This window comes from Lepidochelys kempii, chromosome 6 (genome assembly GCF_965140285.1).
Source record: "Lepidochelys kempii isolate rLepKem1 chromosome 6, rLepKem1.hap1, whole genome shotgun sequence".
NCBI lineage: Eukaryota > Metazoa > Chordata > Testudines > Cheloniidae > Lepidochelys > Lepidochelys kempii.
The window spans coordinates 126,742,327-126,755,645 of record NC_136385.1 but is presented as its reverse complement, the minus strand read 5'-3'; the positions used below and the strand labels follow the sequence as shown (position 1 = coordinate 126,755,645).

At 47.1% G+C, this 13,319-nt stretch overlaps 1 protein-coding gene across 7 annotated transcripts in view; it reads right to left on the bottom strand.

The window, feature by feature from the left end:
• Positions 1–2,845: 2,845 nt before the first annotated feature.
• Positions 2,846–13,319, bottom strand: part of TXNDC16 (thioredoxin domain containing 16) — an 82,550-nt gene continuing 72,076 nt past the window's right edge. For all 7 annotated transcript variants that reach the window (XM_073350120.2, XM_073350126.2, XM_073350119.2 and 4 more), the window contains 4 exons: positions 11,888–12,026; positions 11,357–11,517; positions 9,573–9,763; positions 2,846–6,275 (listed from right to left, as the gene is read on the bottom strand). In XM_073350120.2, the coding sequence (XP_073206221.1) occupies positions 5,983–6,275; positions 9,573–9,763; positions 11,357–11,517; positions 11,888–12,026 (784 nt within the window). In that variant the 3' untranslated portion in view covers positions 2,846–5,982. The remainder of the gene's footprint in view (positions 6,276–9,572; positions 9,764–11,356; positions 11,518–11,887; positions 12,027–13,319) is intronic.

The window sequence follows — 13,319 nt, the reverse complement described above, 5'->3', positions numbered from 1 at the left end:
AACCTGAATAATCCAACATGTTTTAGGACCCGATACTGTGCTCCTCACTCAGGCAAAACTGCTACTGACTTCAATGGGACTACTCAGGGCTCTGATCCTGCAAACCCTTCTGCACATGGTTAGCTTTACTTGGGTGAATAGTCCCACTGCACGGCTACTCACCCGAGCAAAGTTATTCATAGATTTTAGGGCTTTCATTCAGACTGATCCCCTGCATAACACAGGCCATTGCATTCCACACAGTGATTTCCGAACCAAGCCAATAACTTCAGAACAAGCCATCCAATCTCGATTTAACATTTAACACATGGACATTTCCTGGATCTGGCTCAAAATGAATAGTGCCAGCCTAAGACCTTAGTATTTAGATTTGATTTGGTGTAGATAAAAGACAGCAACATACCTGTACTGGGGCATTTGCTGTCATGTCAACTTTTCCCTGCTCACACACAAAGGCTGCATTGCTATTAAACGTGCATTAGACAAAGAGGGGGATATTAATCGTCTTCATTCCCTTTGGCTCCATTTAAAGATTTCTGGCATAGACACCTTAATAATCCCTTGCTTCTTTTTCTCCAAGAGCTGTGAACAGTGGATGGAATTTCCCTTAGTGGTTGTGCCTATGAACCAAAAGTGAAGTTCACGACAGCAAAGAGAGCCTAAACTGGGCATCATTTAAAGCCTCCATCAGCCTGTGGGTCTTGAGCAGCGTATAGGGCCTTGTTCCGGGGGCAGTGAAGGGTCCACTCCTGCTCCCACTAACGTCAACAGTAAAACTCACTTAGATTTCAACAGGATCAGGCCCAACGCGACAATTATTGGAGTGTAACTCGGTGTAGAGTGGCTAATGCCAGCAAGCTCTCCCTGCTGCTAGCAGAGAACTCCACGTGTGTTCATGACCAGCGATTCAGCTGTTAGCACAATCATCTGCCTTTCAAAGCCTCCCTCCCTGTGCGCTCCTTCCAAGGGGGACGTTGCAGGTGAGAGCAGCGGGCTGCAGCGAGCACAAAGGTCTAGTTTGTGGGTTCAATTCTCACGGGGCCGTTCGCATTTTAAAAACGATCCCTCCCCACCCGCCTTCCACACAAGGGCGGCCTGTAGTGCCAGGAACAAAGGTGAGGCTCTCGCACTCCTACCTGGTAACAGCATCCCTGCCACGCAGCCAAATTACAGAGGGAACAGTCAGGAAGAGCAGGGATATCTGAACACCCTTCCCTTGGCACAAACTCCATTTCAGATCAGCAGGTCCTCTGACAAGTAAGCATTCAGTGGGCCGAGACAGAGATCACACCTTCCGGTGAGCACACTTACACTAATGAATAGGGCCCTACCAAATTCGAGGCCATGAAAAATGTGTCACGGACTGTGAAATCTGGTCTCCTCCCACAAAATCTGGTCTTTTGTGTGCTTTTACCCAATACGACACATATTTCCTGGGGCAGACAGCATTTCTCAAATTGGGGGTCCTGACCGAAAGGGCGTTGCAGGGGGGTCACAAGGTTATTTTAGGGGGGTCGCGCTATTGCCACCCTTGCTTCTGCGCTGCCTGCAGAGCTGGGCGGCTGCAGAGCAGCGGCTGCTGGCCGGGTGCCCAGCTCTGAAGGCAGCGTTGCCACCAGCAGCAGCCCAGAAGTAAGGGTGGCCGTACCCCCAAATCCCCCTACAATAACCTTGCGACCCGCCCCCCCCCAACTCCTTTTTGGGTCAGGACCCCTGCAATTACAACACCAGGAAATTTCAGATCTAAATAGCTGAACTCATGACATTTATGATTTTTAAAATACCACGGCTGTGAAATTGACCAAAGTGGAGGGTGACTTTGGTAGGGCCTTACTAATGAAACACACCGGGCCAGATCCTCGATTGTCAGTCATCACACCGAAGCCAATGGCGCTCCGCAGACCCTGGGTATAGGTTATAAAAAATTCCAAAAGAAAGCACACCCCTGCGCACGCTTCTCCTCCTGGGGATAGGATGAGAGAGCAAACAGCATGTCCCAGATGTTGGTCATATTGCTTCAGTCACTACTAGAAGGCACTCAGCTACTAGTGAAGAGCGTAGCATCAGAACCTCTGTAGACTAGAATGGATCGACACCAGCTGAGGATCCAGTTCACTTTGTTCCCTTTATTTCCCTTGGGAATAGTTCACAGCACTACAGGCTCCTGCTCTTTTTATATTAGGTATGGGCTGTCAAGCGTTTAAAAAAATTAAATCGCACTGTTAAACAATAATAGAATACAATTTGTTTAAATATTTTTGGATGTTTTCTACATTTTCAAGGGACATCTATCTAGAACCGGACATCGGCAATACCAGGAGAGATGAGCTGGAGTGCTGAAGAGAAGCGAAATCAGAAAGTAACTGAAAAACTTCTCTGATTGATTATATCTATTAAGGGACAGCACATCCTAAATGCTCAATTACTGAGGGACAATCTACACTCCTTCCTATAGCTTCTACAACTAACTCTCTGTATAACTTTTCTTGAGTGAGGTACCTGAGTATTCGGATTCAAATATCTAAGCTGTATCATTAAATTTATTCATCTGAATTTGGGTTATTGCAGATTATGTACTAGATGTTATCTTATGAGTTTTTAAACAAACTTTGTATCTGTGGATAATCTAAACACTATATCCAGATGTACAGACACACTTTTCTCAACCTTGCATAATGACAGGTTTCAGAGTAACAGCCGTGTTAGTCTGTATTCGCAAAAAGAAAAGGAGTACTTGTGGCACCTTAGAGACTAACCAGTTTATTTGAGCATGAGCTTTCGTGATGCATCCGATTAAGTGAGCTGTAGCTCACGAAAGCTCATGCTCAAATAAATTGGTTAGTCTCTAAGGTGCCACAAGTACTCCTTTTCTTTTTTCTCAACCTGTGCATTATATAATTTTTACATTAGCTTTAATAAAATTTTTATATCTGGCACGTAAATACCTTGCAACGCCAGCTACAAAAGTGCCGTGCAAACGCCTGTTCTCACTTTCAGGTGACATTGTAAATAAGAAGCTGGCAGCAGTATTTCCCGTAAATGTAAACAAACTTGTTTGTCTTAGCGATTGGCTGAATAAGAAGTAGGACTGAGTGGACTTGCAGGCTCTAAAGTTTTACATTGTTTTGTTTTTGAGTACAGTTACGTAACAAAAAAAAATCTACATTTGTCAGTTGCACTTTCATGATAAAGAGATTGCATGACAGTACTTGTATGAGGTGAATTGAAAAATACTGTTTCTTTTGTTTATCATTTTTACAGTGCAAATATTTGTAATAAAAATAATACTGTAAAGGGAGCGCTGTACCCTTTTTACTCTGTGTTGTCATAGAAATCAATATATTTGAAAATGTAGAAAATCATCCAAAAATATTTAATACATTTCAACCGGTATTCTATTGCTTAACAGTGTGATGAAAACTGTGATTAATCGCGATTCATTTTTTGGAGTTAATCTCATGAGTTAACTGCGATTAACCGATAGGCCTGTGTTAGATTCATAATACAACCTTGAAGAAAAAAAAGAAACGTCTGCTTTGAAGCCTGCCTTCAAAACTAGGTCAAGAAACGGTCTGTTTCAGTCAGTGACCTCGGGAAAACCAAACAGCTCTACGTCTATTTCTATCCAACCAGGCATTCCAAATAACTCCCATCACTGGGGTACCTAAGCAGCATGCAGGTCTGGGAAAACACAGCATTTTACAATGCTCTGAGCAATTGATTAGCATTTTTGTGCGTGTGTTAACACTATAAAGGAGTCTGGGCAATTGAGCCCAGTGGTGTGAAGGGCTCGTTCCAAGGGCAGTTTGTTGAAATGAGCGGATGCCAGCTGATCCTGTGCACAAACATTCCCGCGGCCTTCAACGGATCTTGACCAGGCCTTCTTCCCTTCCTAGCAGGTGCCTGATCCTGCAGCCCAGGCCCCCGTGAGTAGCCCCTGTGGATTAGGCCCCACAAATGAATACGTTACCATCAGTGTTCCCGCTAATTTTTCCCACCCCTGTGCAGAATGATTTCTTGTTATGTGCACCAATATGGAGGTGATGTGTGGTGGAGGTGGGGCTGAAGGGTTTGGAGTTTGGGAGGGGGCTCAGAGTTGGGGCAGAGGGTTGGGGTGCAGGGGGGAGGGCTCCAGCTGGGGGTGTGGTCTCTGGGGTGGGGCCGGGGGATGAGGGGTTTGGGGTGTAGGCTGCCCCGGGGCTGGGGCGTGGAGAGAGGACTCCCCCGAGCCCTCTCTCCCCTCAGCAGCACTTGGGCTGGGGGAGAGCGTCTCTCCCCCCATTGCAGCCCCAGGGCTGGGAGGGAGAGGTGCCTCGCTCCCCCGCTGCAGCCCCAGAGCTGGGAGGGAGAGGCCTCTCGCCCCATCGCCGCAGCCCCAGGGCTGGGAGGGAGAGGCCTCTCGCCCCATCGCCGCAGCCCCAGGGCTGGGAGGGAGAGGCCTCTCGCCCTATCGCCGCAGCCCCAGGGCTGGGAGGGAGAGGCCTCTCGCCCCATCGCCGCAGCCCCAGGGCTGGGAGGGAGAGGCCTCTCGCCCCATCGCCGCAGCCCCAGGGCTGGGAGGGAGAGGCCTCTCGCCCCATCGCCGCAGCCCCAGGGCTGGGAGGGAGAGGCCTCTCGCCCCATCGCCGCAGCCCCAGGGCTGGGAGGGAGAGGCCTCTCGCCCCATCGCCGCAGCCCCAGGGCTGGGAGGGAGAGGCCTCTCGCCCCATCGCCGCAGCCCCAGGGCTGGGAGGGAGAGGCGTCTCTCCACACCGTAGCCCCACACACCCCATCCCATCACCAGCCCCCACCTCACCCCACTGCCATCTTCCAGGCCCACCCGTGGCCACATCCGAGTGCAGTGCGGCTCTGCTAATTAACTGTGCAGCCTCGCCGTGCACCATAGAGGGAACGTGGATTACCACCACCCTTGATTGTAAAAGGGAAGCAAGCGCCGAAGGGATGCTGCCTTTTTCCGGGGTGGTAAGTCTCCCAATCTGGAAGAGGATGTGAAACAGATCTCCCATCAGCCTTGGCTCTCTTTTTAAATCTTTTTAAATCTTCCTTTTAAACCCTGATGCCTTCTGCCCAGCTCTGAACGGCTGTCCTTCCGCGCTCTCCCTTCCTAGTCTGCTCACTTCGCAGCCCCCTGACTAGTCACCACGGGAGGAACTGTGAGATGATTGGTGACGGCTGCCTGCAATCAGCCTGCAGGGAGCCAGCCAGTTTGTATGTCCGGGCCCATCCCTGCTCCGAAACAGCAGAGTGATGGACTCAGCTGAGCAGAGCTAGGCCTACCCAAGCAGTCAGGGGAAAGACAAGACCTGGGAAGTCCAGTGTGTTTGTCTTCCGCACTCCGCTCCCCTTTTCTAAGGCCAGCGCCACACGCGGCTTTTGTACCGATGTCACTATTTCCATGAGGGGTGTGATTTTTCTACCGACATAGTTATACCAGTACAGCTCCTAGTGTGGATGCACTTATACTGGTATAAAGGTGCCTTATGCTGGTGTAATCACATTTATACCAGTATAACTGCACGTACACTATGGCTTTAACTAGACTGGGTGAGTTCGGTGTGTGGACAGAGCCCTCAGCCATAGGAATTAGCTTGTTCACATCCTGATCAGCTTGCAAAAAGCAGAATGCCAAGCTATTTCCTTTCCTGATTTGCCATGAAACACAATACAACGGGTGAGATTTATGCAGTGACCTGACCATCTGGCCATTGGGATGCACCCGCAGGAACATTCTCAGAGACTGGCAGTGGTAACACAGATCGTAGTGCTAGACAGAATGACCTGCGCTTGATCAGCTTGGAAATGGGGCTTTAAATAGTAATCCTGCTGCGGCCTTCACTCCATGGCCAGTTTCTCACACAACCTCATCCCTTTTGGGTTTAAAGAATTGCTGTGACCATTTTAAATGCTGGATCAGCATGGGAGGAACATCCTGGTCACCCTTCTAACGGCCTTCATTAGCACCTGTAGGCTGATCGTTGGCCATCACAGCTCCGTGTGTCGCTTGGGTGGCTTCTCTCTTCCTGCCAGCCTTGGGGCCGTGCCACGCAAGTCTCTCCCTGGCGACTGGCCTTTCTCTGCTTCCAGCCCCGGTTCTTCCACCTGCTCCTCTCGGACAGTCGGCTTCTCCTCAGAGACCTCCTCTGCCTGCTGCAGCTCATCGGTGCCACCACGACTATAAACTGTGTGCACTGTGAATTCAGGGAGGGTGGCCTTCATCATGTGTAAGAAATTGTAAGCAGGAAGAGGAGGCTTCCAGGCTTCATCAGACAAAGTAGCTGAGAAGAGGATACAATCAGAAGTTAATGACCGAGGGTTGGGGCACAATGGATGGCAGGTAGGCCCAGATCCTGCACTGAGAACTGCACAGTCCTGTAGATCCCTCACTGTGCGATTCTCAGTGCAGGCCAGGGCCTATCATTTCTCTTTGGCCAGAGCAGTTTCAGTCAGCTATGAAAATCACAATTTAACTGCAGTTTCCATGAGCTACTCGGGACATTTGTTTTTCTCATGGCTGCAAAGAATTTGTATTTTTGAAAATGGATTTCGTCTTTAAACAGGGCCTTCAATTTGAGGACAATAATACAGTAAATTTAATAAATACAATATGCAGTCCTGGCCCTTTAAAATTCCTCCTGTAGTAGAGGAGATCTCTTGCCCTCCAAGGTGAAGTCCAGTGCGTAAGACTGTGAGCGCCTGTAAAAAGTTCCCAAAGGGCTAGAGGAGTTTTAAAGGGACAGGACTCGAAATACCATATTCTTGTTTTGCACATGAGAAACTGGTGTTTTTTCAAAACATCTCCATTTCCCCCCAAAGTTGTGGATTTTTAAAAAAAAAATTCAAGCTTTGCATCACATTTATCCCCTTCCTTCAAACCATTTTGTCCCCAGAAAGATTTAATGCAAACCAACAGGCTTTGGTTATCGTGTGTTATGTGTATTATGTTTGATGTGTATTATGTATTGTGCATTATGTTCTTATGTGTGCAAATAAAGCTCATTGTTTAAAAGTTATTTTCGCTCCTCTAGAATTGCTGCACAAGGGAACCACGCTGACCTTATTTGACTAGAACCAAACTGGACCCACCCACCATGAAAAAGTATTAAGTATGTTGAAAAAGGTGGACAGTGGATGTCTTGTCTATTGTTCTGACTTTAGAAGAGAGGACTAGTATTAAGACAAATCCTTTGTTCTAAGTACAAAGGAAATCTCCTTCCAATGCATTAGTATGTCACAGCTGAACAGGGAGGAGGTGGAGATCACATCTGCCATATGAAGTAGTTGGGACAACTCTGACAATAATATTTTAAAAAAAAGATTTCAGTGGGGACTTAAGCATGTGCTTAAATGCTCTGTTGAACTGGAGCCTGAATTAAGAAACAATTCAGTGTACTGCTGAATTAGGTTTCTACAAAAGGAAAATGCCCTAACAGAAATATAGCATGCAAGGCATAAACATATGCACAAAAGCTGAAATTGGGACTTAAAGGCTGAAAAGGGCTTATGTGGGACATCACTGGGGCACTGTCCTGACTCTGCCCATGGGTGAATTCTACACAAAGGCCCCAGTCCTGCCATGAACGGGACATGGGCACAAATGAAAAGCCCACACGATAGAGAAAATGATTCCTTCAATATAAGGTGAGCACATTCAGATCGTTCGCACAGACTCTGGGGAAACACCAGAGACTGAACGATGTTGGTGTCATTTCGGGCCCACCAAGATTGGGAGATTGGACAGAAAGGCGAGAAATTGAGCATTACTCTGCTGATAACAGGAAGTAGGAGATCGTTATCTTGTTCAAGAAAACTACTGAAAGGAAGGGAGGTAGACTGTTTCAATTAGATAAGAAAGGTTCTTACGTATATTTTTACTGGTAATTCTACAATTTGTGGGCATTAAAGCATGAGATAAATTAGTCTTGCAACTCTTTCCAAACTAAAATTCGATACAGCTGTTGAGGGCCTTTTATTACCACAAAAGCGCCACATATTACTACCGTGCGGAGCTTTGTCTCCCTCTAGTTGCCAGACCACGTAACAGGTTTATGAGGGTGCCGCTGCCTCACGGTGCACACACCGATTCTTAGCTCAGGAAGTAGAAGCCATGTTTTTAGGTCACTAGGTCCTGAGTTCAGTCTCCACCACCAACCAGTCTATTACTAGGAAGCAGTAGCAGACTCATAAACCTAATATGTGGCCCTGCCACTAGAGGGGGACAAATCGCCAAACCGTCTCCAGGGGTTTAGCGCTTCTCAAAACGTCTCAAATTCTGAAATTTTTCGACGGAAGAAAGGGACGCGTATTTCAACAAGAACATTGGCAAAAAGCGTGTCCCCTTGTCCAAGCTGCTGTATGTGAGTCGCACTGACATTGCCAACATCTGGTGTGTTTAGATAAGTCGGCTTTAAACAAGCACTCTAGAATCCAGTCGAACCAGCTTATCCAGATTTTAGTTTGGAAAGAGTCGTTCGGGAAGGGTGCTAGATGTTAGCACTCAGGCTCCATCTCCTGTTCGCCTGTGCCATCCCCGCTATCGATCAGCCCTACCACTACACCTGTCGCCATAGGATCCAGGTGCTATCCTGAGCTCAACAGTACTATAAAGAATATAGCTGTTGGTTCTGTAGGCATTGACTGGAAATGGTTTGGAAATTAGGATCTCTGAGGAATTATTCCAGTGGAGAAAAAGACTCCACTTACCAGAAACTACCCAGAGTACATGGGCATGTAGAGATGTCTTTAGCTGTGGAGGAAAAGAGATTTGGGGACAACAGCTGGTAGATACTATGTTAAAAAGGGATGTCCACAATCTTGTTATTGGCCACTAGGAAGCTAACCCAAAACCCACTGGAGTCTTTCCATTGACTTTAATGGGGTCTGGATCAGGCCCTAGGTTATCGCCTCAGAAAAACACCTGGTCTTGCCCCAGTGTCCTTAACAATACACCAGGTTTATATTTCACATTGTTCCAAAGTTGAGTGTTAGTTTAGTGATCGTGAGTCTGAAATTGTTGTAGGGACGAATTATGAAAAGCTTTTTGGCTTTTTCCACCTCAATTCCCGAGTCACACAAGCCACTGCACAGTTACTAATAACAACAATACTCCATCTTCAAAGAATTTACGGTGCGAAGCACCAGATCCCCTTCCACCGATACCACACTTCCACCGATACTGCACTTCCACCGATACCGCACTTTGCCAGTAAATGCACAGGAAGGCTGCATGCCTAGCACTGGAAGTTCCTAGTATGAGAATTGGGGCAGACTCAGGAGGCTTTTCATGAGCAGTCAGCATTGAGAAAGCCCAGTTCTCAGTAATGGGGGTCAAATACAGGTTTGTGGATTATTGCAGAAAACTGATGGCAGTTCAGAACAATTCCTACCCGGCTCTGGAAAATAAGCAGTCCCGCAAAGCGCCGCACCTCAGACTGCAGAATCCGAGTGGTCTTTTCTGGCTGGACTATTTGTGCTTTGGCTCAAGCACAGAATAACTGTACTTTCCCATCATTAAATAACCATGACAGACAATTGAGCACAGTGCTTAGAAACATCACACAAACATGCATACTTACTGCTGGGAATCTCGAGCCCGGCTATTAATTTCTCGAGCCAAGACAAAATGTTCGTTTCGGTGACAGATTGGTCCGAAGGAAATGCAAATACTTCCCCGCCGGAATGAAGGTTCACCCAAGCAAGAAGTGGCAAAGGAGGTGGAATGCTGAAATATGCCTTTAGGACTCCTCTGCCTACAGGAGTGGTTTTCCTGTGGAACAGATCAGATTGAACTTGTTCACGAACACTTTAGCAATGAGACAGGAACAGGATGTCCCGATTTCATAGGAACAATCCCGATATTGGAGGCTTTTTCTTATATAGGTGCCTATTACCCCCACCCCCTGTCCTGATATTTCACTCTTTCTATCTGGTCACCCTCGACAGGGATGAGCAGCAAAGGCCAGATCCTGTGAGGTGCTGAGCGCTCTGCCCTGATCCAGCAAAGCACTTAAGCCCGTGCTTAACTTCAAGCATGTGGCCAGTTGCATGGAGGTCAATAAGATTACCCATGTGCTTCTCGGTAAATGTGCTTCAGCTGGATCAGACCTAATGTATCTGTGTGAGAGCGACCATTTAATAGGGAGGAAGTGTGGCCCACTGTGTAGGGGCACGGGGGCGGGGGTGACTTCACTCATGTGAAGATGATTAGCATCAGCCTTATGAACCACTTAAGTCCTGCGATGAGCGCTGCCGAGGCGTGGGGCTGGTTTTCTGCACAGTCGTGAATTTCACCCTAGAAGAGGAGGGTGCATTTTACTAGCTACAAAGCAAACAGGCATCTCCTTCCCAGTCTAGCCATTTAAACGACACAACCTTTTCCTCTTTGAAACTAGACTTCTTCCTTCCAAAAAGGTGATTTTCCTTTTTAAATAAAGAAGAGTGGAGGACAGGGGCGTGAAGGGAGAATTTGAGAAGGCCAAAAGTTCACCGGGTGCTTATATCCCACACATTACTGGCAACCAGGTTGTTTTCTCTTAAAAAAAGAAAGAAGGTGCCTTCCCCATCAGCTAAATTATTCCCCACCCCGCAGTACAGTTCTTGTAGGCAGAGCACTTTCTGATTAATTTATTGAGGTGCCTCGGGGAAGAGAAAAAAATTAAGAGATGGAATAATTAAAAATACATGTGGGGGAAGGGATAAAAATCTTCCCTCCTGCAACTTTGTGTTTCTTGGCTGTCATCTTTGCTCTGTTGTGCAAGTCGGTTGCTTGGGGCTGGGCGGGGCGGGCCGGTCCCTTCTTTTGCTCTAATTCTTTCGCTCCTTCTTTTGAAAACTTTCCTTTCTCTCCCACACCCAGCCCTTCATTGCACTGTTCATGAGTATTTTCACCTTAGTTACTAAGAAAGTAAAATCAATCAAATGAGCTCCTTCAGCAAGAATTAATTGACCCTGTTCTCCTATGGATGAAAAATAAATGGCATCAGTTACAAGAACAAGGCTATTGATAGTTTAGTAGTTGACAGTTTAGTAGTTTTCCTTGAACCTGGATAGTCATCATTCAACTCTGACTGCACTTGGCTCTTTGGGTCACTGTTTCGCTGTTGTACGTGCCTACATTATTAAAGACTTTAATCACTGCTAAATAACTCAGCATCAGCATAGGAATATGGACATAGGACTGGTATGGACCTCCTGCATCTCCAGGCAACCTTGCCATGATTCCCAGTGAGTTCACACTGAATAACTGGTTTAAAAAACAGCTAGATGGTGTTTTCAGTAACTGCAGAACCAGCTTTAGCATCCCTCAGAATGCTGTGAGCTAGGGTCCTGGAAAGAAGCAAACATGTTTTTTCATGCTCACAGGTTCATCCAGCAAGCGAGAAATGCCTCGTGGCCTTTTCCATTCGCCAAACTCAACATTTCCATTCTCACTCTTTGATTTAGGCCTCCATCGCTGAACAAAATGAGTAAGGGTTTTTCCAGGCTCAAGTAGTGGGGGAGATTTTCCACTGTGATTTCTGGCTGCAAGAGAACAAAGTGAGATGGGTTTTAGGGTGAAAGGATCAAGGCCAGAAGAATGCAGGGGCTAATTTTACGGAGTGGTGCCATTTATATGTTGGGTGGAAGCTGCTCAGATTATGGACGTGTTTAAAACGCCTGGAACGCAGACACATGAATCCAGCGGGCTTAACAACGCATGTGGGTGTGAAACTCACCCCTCTCCAGTGGAATGGTGCAAAGCCTAGGCACCACTTAGATATAACCCCACCCTCCCAGCAATTGTTTAAACACATCTATGAACACATCGCAGATGGTCATGCAGTATCTCGTGAACTCCCCGTGTAACTGAGAAAGTGCATTTATTTTTATCGTACACAGCAATTATACTTACAAATGTTTCCAGTAATTGGGACCTGATTGTCTGAACTATGTCCGGTGCACTCTGTTTTGATAGCGGGATGCTATCTAGTCTGTGATCTTCATGCCTAGCTAGAAGCAGCGCTGGAAGAGGAACAGCATATTTACGGGCCCTACAGGAAAATGGTTTATTACAACAATTGAATGCAACATCTTACGCACAACGCATTGTTTATGTCCTTAGGGGCTGGAGTAAGTACACTGTGGGGAAAGGCAGGGGAGGGAGAGAGACTTGAAGTCATCAGGGTCTCAATCCTGTAAGGTCCTGAGCACTCTAGGATCCAGCAAAGCATTTGAACTCTGTGCTTGACTCATAGACCTTTAAGGTCAGAAAGGACCACCGTGATCCTCCAGTCTGGCCCTGACTTCAGTGGGGTTCCTCACATGCTTCAAGTCAGGCATGTGCTTACACGGTCTGCTGGATTGAGCATGGAGAACCCGATTTGTAGAGGTACTTAGGCACCAAAAGATGCAGATAGGTCCCTAGGCTGCAAACACCGATGTTAATGGGAGTCTGGCACTTCGGTGAATTGAGAATCCTACTACGTGTCGATCTGCTTCTTCAGATAACCAAACACCCTTAAAAATCTGGCCCCGGCTGCTCGGCCCCTCGCAGGAGTGAGCTCAAAGGCCCTGATTCGCTTTTATGTTGAGCATGTGATGAGGTGGTGGGCTGAATCACGGCCTAAATGGGGGTCTATGTTCACCGGCCTCAGTGGGAAAACTGTAGATGCCCAGCACAGAGGAAGCACCTAGCGCCGTGTGTCTGAACATTGAAATGGCCAGCAGCCGCTCGCTGCAATATAGCAGAGTCAACAAGGACTTGGGCAAAGTTTTGCATTGGCTTTAAAACTCTAGAAAGGGGCTTCCCTTCTGTTGGTTCCCAGCCACATGGCTTTATAGCACAAAGAAACTCTTGGGGCCCAGGGTATAAACTGAGATTGATGCCCTTTTGAAGGCTGAAGGAATGGGGTCTGGAGAGACAGCCACGGACTTCAATGGGATTTGGATCAGGCCCACTCTGCACAGGAAGCCGAGGAGAAATAAGCAGCTAAAAGTAACCAACAAAGGGGGGAAAAACTGAGGGGGAGACTTTTTCTTTTGCTTCTTTCTGATGGGTGAAGGAGGGATGAACATTTTCTCCACACCCCCACACTACTCTGCCTTTCTTTTTTTTTTTTTTTTACATTATAAGTTTGATCTTGCCTGCCCCGGCCAATTCTGTGGGTAGAGAACTAGCAAGGTTGTGAGATGACAAGAAAGCGAAAACTTAGCAACTGAGACTGGGGAAAAGAATCCTTCAACAGAGACATAAAGTGACTTATCCAAGCTTATCCAGGAGGTCAGTGGCAGAGCCAGGAGAGAATCCAGTTCTCCTGCATTCCTGCCCAGGGTCCTCTCATAGT